The sequence below is a fragment of the Gavialis gangeticus genome, unplaced genomic scaffold (genome assembly GCF_001723915.1).
Source record: "Gavialis gangeticus isolate Ggan-Ray unplaced genomic scaffold, GavGan_comp1, whole genome shotgun sequence".
Taxonomy (NCBI): Eukaryota; Metazoa; Chordata; order Crocodylia; family Gavialidae; genus Gavialis; species Gavialis gangeticus.
In genome coordinates, this window is record NW_017729022.1 from 150,677,368 (window position 1) to 150,683,276 (window position 5,909).

Here is a 5,909-nt window from a genome sequence, read left to right on the forward strand (position 1 = left end):
AAAAAAAAGGGGGGGGGGGGGGGGGCAGAGTGGTGGCTTTTATCTTTAATTTTTTTTTCACAGATGTTAATGATACACTGTGTTTAGTGCTGGAAACCAGAGGGGAGGACATGCAGAGGGGCACACAGGATTTCAATTTACCAGGACCAACAGAAACTGTGGTATAAAATCAGATGTTTGTTTTGCTTGTTTCTTTGGCAATAAAAATAAATCTATGCAGTACTGCAGCCAAAGGATTGCATGGCAAGGCATTTACACCACAGATTTTATTAGCATGAACGCTGAAGAAAAAATTTCAGAGAATATAAATTACAAGCAGTAGGGGGGAAGGGGGAGAGAAGAGGTAGGGAAAAATCAGTCTATCTAAAGAACATTTTTATTGAAATAGAGAAAAATACAGTAGATTTTATATTTTTTTAATATGAATAATAAAATGAGTAACTTCAAAAAGGGCCACTATTTGGTAACATGGGCAAGTTCAGTATCTAAAGTAAAATCTTGCAAAAAGTGTATTGGTATTAGAAATTGTCTACTTGTAAAAATATATTTAAAAACTGAGGCTGTTTTGAACAGTATAGGCCAAGGAATATCACAGGATTGCTCAGGTCGCCTGGTCAAGAGCTCTTAGCAACTCGCTTCCCTGCAGAAGTGTGGAACTGCCCAAAACAGGGACATTAACCTCACAGTCATATCTGGTCAGTTCAGGCAACAAATATGGTTCAAAAGATGGCCCAAGCAGACGACTTAGACCTGAAAAAAAAAATTAGAAGAAAAATAATGTAACTTTATGGCTGATTCCTGCACATGGCTAAAGTTAGAAGATGAAGTAGTTTTTCCCATTTAATGACGTTGTATGTTCTGTTAAGAGAACTGAAAACAACTCTGCATCCTCCAGGTCAGTTATATAGAACAAAGAACAAATGATATAAAATGATAAGAACAATCTCATATGTTCAGATTTTGGCTAGATATGAAACTTCACGTTTTCTTTTGCTCTTCGTGTAGATTTCCTGTTTTGAGCTAGAATGACTCCCTCAAAACACTATCATCTATAGCAAACCACAGATTACAATTAACACCCACTGCATCTATATAACTCTCATGTAACATGCTCTATTTAAAAAAAAAAAAAAGACCATAAAATTAAGTCAAACCTCAGTCTGCTAAACTGTGATTCAGTTCTGTAATATGTTAGTGCTTTTTCACATATTCAGTTACAAGGAAAAAACTCCATAATACACAAGATGCCATTCACAGAATGACTTTCAATTTTTTTCAGTTGAAATCTGATATTTTTATCCAATTATTACCAATGCATCTAAAATTTTTAGTTTTACAATAATTTGTCTTTTTTTACCCAAGAAACCTCTAATCGTTATATTTAATAAAATTAACATACAGGTTTTAAGCCTGTTTTCTACCTCCCTCCAGTAAGCCTTCTGTCTTCCAGCTGGTATTGAACCCTAGATCAACTTTCTTATTGGTTATTGGTAGTCCTTACCTGACATTTTACGAGATTGGAGCACGTTAAAGTCCTGATAAGGAGAATTGTAATACTGAGGGGAAAATGCTGATTTCTGATCCACACCAGGACTTCCACAGAGGGTTTGCTGCTGTTGATGCTGCAGTTGATTTATTGGTTGGCTCAGACTTCTTTGTGGGTTGCAAATAAATTCATCTGAAATGGGGGGAGAAAAAAACAATTACTTGTGTTTGTGTGCGCGTTTAAAACAGAGAGAAAAACTATCACTGTGACCTGCTATGCCAACAGGTCTTCTGGGAGCACAGGTGCAGGGAATGAGTGTACCAGAGGTCTTCACTACTGTAACAAATGTCTCCCTAGCAAATTTTATCACACAGTTTGTGCCAGGGCACACTGTTTATTCAGTCCCAGCCCCCCCACTGAAACAAAGGTTATGTAACTGCGCAGAGTCATTTTGTGAAAAAGCTGAAGACCAGGAGGCTAATTTTATAACCTCCTTTTTCATTTGAGGGATTAATGTACTCATTGAATTATTCCTCTCCATGGAACAAATTAGATTATTTCTTTCTTCTTAATAAAAGGCAATCCAGAAACAAACACTAGGTGTGGATAACCACTTTACTTTGATCCCGCAATAGTGCTTGAATGTTCTTTCTTCAGAACCACAGACTGATCAAACACTCCTGACCTAACTGGTGGTAATATAATCTCTGGGTTGTGTATCACAGATAATGCCATTTGTGACTTCTAAATGAAGAGAAAAACTGGAATACCTGGTTCCAAAATATAATACTTAAAAATGTTGTTCTTTAATACCTATTACACTTCTGTTCAAAATAATTTTTTACCATCTATTATTACAAGTCAAATGCAAAGCAAGCTGTTAAGTCTCAGTCTTGCTAGTGATGGCTCTTGCCCCACTAACTGAACCCAGCTCAAAGTGATTGTACAAAAATAAGAGAGTTCTCTTTTTTCGGCTTGTGAATTTGGCAGTGCTTAGGGCCCAGTTCTCTACCCTAACCCTTGCACTGTCATATGCCTCAAAACAAAATGTTCAAAGCCTAATCAAATTGGAATGGGAGAGGTTTGCACTGATTTTTGCCCTACAAATTGCAGGACAATGGAGGAATTGGCCCTAATGCTTTAAGCTGTTTTTAAAAGGAGTGAGCTATGTAGGACAGCGAGAATTCATAGTTACAAAGTAGAAGATCTGTCAGCTTTTTAAAAATGGAAATACAGTTTTGATAGAAATCCTTGCAAATACCAGAAATCCAGAGATGTAAAGAGTGTGCATACCTGCCAATAGGGGAAAGAAAAGAAGGCCCTCACATGCTTTAGCTTAATAGTCTAAGGCAGGCATGTTAAACTCATCTGGGCCTGGGGCATGGGACCAGTCTGCAGGCTGGATCAAGCCCACAGACCAGCCCTGTGAACCAGAGCTAGTGCAGGCCCTGGCCTGGCCCTTGGGCGTTGCTTGCAGTGCAACACTGTCAGCCAGCTTGCACTGCAAGCAACACCTGAGGGCCAGGCCAGGGCCTGCACACCTCATGCAACATGCATTGGCCCCAAACCTGCAGGCGGCCCATGGTATACGGGCCAGTCTGGAATGCACGCTGCAACCAGCACGCAAGGCCAGTTTGTAGCACGTGCTGCTTGTGGTGTCTATACCAGACGGGCCCTGCGTGCTGGATCCAGCACTCGCAGCCAGTCTGTGAGTCATACCAGACTGGCCCCGGATCTAGCATGCAGGGCTGGTCTGGTATGGGCACATCAGCACACTCCTGGTAGGTTGAGACTTGTGCTGGGAAGCAGAAGATAAAGGTTCACACTTTCTCTCTGAGAACAACTTGGAGCTTGTGTCTCCCGCTCCCTGGATAAGTGCCCTATCTATTAGGTGCTCCGCTTCCTCCTCCTCACACCTACTAGCCATAAGTTTGCCTGATTAAAATTTTGGGACTTAAACTGGTCTCATGTCCATACTTGTGCCATCATATGTTACCACATACCTAACTGGCCAGAGCACAGCCATACTTGGCAGTATGCTCAGTGGGTGCATGAAGCTCACGTGCCTAGGACTGAATCACAAACTACATTTAGGTGAGTAAATTAAAACAGGATTTAGGTCAACATCTATGCTATTGTGTGAAATCACTTCCTCTGACATCCCTTGAAAAAGAAATCCAAGCATAATAACTTTCCTTTTACAGGACAATACCATTAGCAACACTGCTAATTTGGCAGTGCCATTAGTGGCCTCAATGAAAGTGTGCTTTACTGTCTGGCTTACTGTAGTTCTGATGCCTCTGGTACAAAAGTGACACTATGATAACCCCTGCATGCATAGTCTTTGTTTCTGTTAAACTCATTTCTAGATATAATTGTAGGACAAACAATATGAAATTAGTTTCTTGTCTTACCATTAAGGACACTTGTGCTGAGGGACTTTTTTTCTGCAACCAAGGAACAATTTTCCCCTTTCAGCATTTTCATTCTTTTCCACATTAATTGAGATGCATTAATGGCTGATGCATCCGCCTAAAATTTATTTTTTTTAAAAAGGAACCAGAAACAGATATAAATAATCAAAATGAAAAATCTTTTCAATGGCTATAATGTGAAATGTGTGAATTAATAGATTACCCCAGTCAGGTGTTGAAATGCTTGTTCTTCGTAATCCAGTTGTCGCTTCAGTTTCAAACTATTGGACAGAGCAATTCTTGCTGGATTTATATCTATGCCCCGTTGCCCAAAACTCTCCAGTGACCTGGCAAGAAAAGACTTCTCCTTAAATGAACCGTAACCAAAAAGTCTTGTTTGGTTGCAAAATTAAGGTACTTTGGGACTCATGTTAGACTGCAGTGCAAACACAGATTTTTTTTTTTGTCAGTTAACCCAGTGTTTTCACTGTCCATAATTCCTGGGTGCTTTCATGCTTTATGTTGCAATAAATGAAAATCTAGTGTACTCAGCACCTTGCAATCTATTTAAAAAATTGAATGTAAAAACTAAGATCTTAATCCATAAGAGGCTCATTCTATATTTCATTAAGTAGGCACGATATTAATATACTACATAACAAATACTAACATACAGAGTAGCTTTTTGTGTCTACCATTTAACTGATCTTGCAAATTGTTGCTCGTATAAACCAGAATCACAGGTTCAGCATAGGTAATTTTTCTAAGACTATTATTAACAGAATACGAGACATATGAAGATCCCACAGAACCTTATAAAAATGGGTAACATTTTTCCTGCCATTTTATAGTTGCAACCTGAAGCATGAGGAGTTAAGCAACTTGTTTATGGGAAAATAGTAAGTTAGTGGCAGAACTGATGACTACAAGCGGACCACTGTTTGTGACTAACTTGGCTACGCCAATCACTGTTGTGTGTTGGATAGTGATCAATGTAAATGAAATACATTGAAAATCTAGAACAAAAGCTATTCTGTAGCTATATATGGTAAGTATGTGGTCCCCAGTCTTACCTCACAGTCTTTACCTCCTAGTCTTTAAATATGTTTATCCTCCCAGTTCCCCAGCGGGGAAGAGAGAAACACTATCATCCCTGTTTCCGACAGTGGGATCCGACTTGCAAAGAGTCTTTTTCAAGGGAAGTCTGTGGAAGAGCAGGGAACTGAGCGCAGATTCTAAGTTAGGCCCCTATCCCCAAGATCATCCTCCTTCTCCCACTCCTTGAACTTTTCAGAATTAGGTAAATTTTCCTGACTTTACCTATCACAAAACCAGATGAAAAAGCTAACAGCCCCGTCCTGCTCCCAGTAAAGTCAAAGGAACAGGCACTCCAGTGGAAACAGAACTAGGTCCCAACTATTCTAGTCACCTGATGAAATAAATTGCTCCAGTTGAGGGAGCAATTACAATTTTTCAAGGTTGTAGCAAAGAGCTCTTTTCTCTCAATAAAGCACAGATTTCATAATTTTCACACTAGGAGGAAATTACCTTTTCTTATATACAGATGTGTGGGGAGAGTGGATTGGTGGCCCAGACGGACAGCTGGCTAAGGATCCAGAGTATTTATCCATTAGTCTCCATTTAGTAGGAACATATTGTAATGGTGGATCAGGTGGCCATTGAGTATTCGGCCTTCCACCCAAAGAAGACAGCGGGGTGTTGGCTCGTGCCTGGTATGGTGGCAACGATGATTTATTCATGTTGTTGAAAAACACAGATGACAGATGCCCAGGATTGGGGTTGATGTTTTTATTTGACACCTGTTGGCAGTACTTCTCTGAAAGGAACTGATTCTGTGTGGCAGAAGCAAGGGGCTGGAAGATGGTACTCATGCTACTTAAACTCTGCTGGGTATTTTGTGCAATTTCAGAGAGAGGGTGTTCTTCTTGGCAGATTGGGCTGAGCTGGAAATCTTCACCATCCATGGGAATATAAGGAGCCAGGGTTTC

The 5,909-nt window shown here is 40.0% G+C and overlaps 1 protein-coding gene across 1 annotated transcript in view; it reads right to left on the minus strand.

Moving 5' to 3' along the window:
- Positions 1 to 199: 199 nt before the first annotated feature.
- Positions 200 to 5,909, minus strand: part of EPAS1 (endothelial PAS domain protein 1) — a 75,566-nt gene continuing 69,856 nt past the window's right edge. The window contains exons 12-16 of the mRNA XM_019515892.1: positions 5,449 to 5,903; positions 4,124 to 4,247; positions 3,901 to 4,018; positions 1,502 to 1,678; positions 200 to 750 (exon numbers count right to left, since the gene is read on the minus strand). Coding sequence (XP_019371437.1) covers positions 602 to 750; positions 1,502 to 1,678; positions 3,901 to 4,018; positions 4,124 to 4,247; positions 5,449 to 5,903 — 1,023 coding nt within the window. The 3' untranslated portion in view covers positions 200 to 601. The remainder of the gene's footprint in view (positions 751 to 1,501; positions 1,679 to 3,900; positions 4,019 to 4,123; positions 4,248 to 5,448; positions 5,904 to 5,909) is intronic.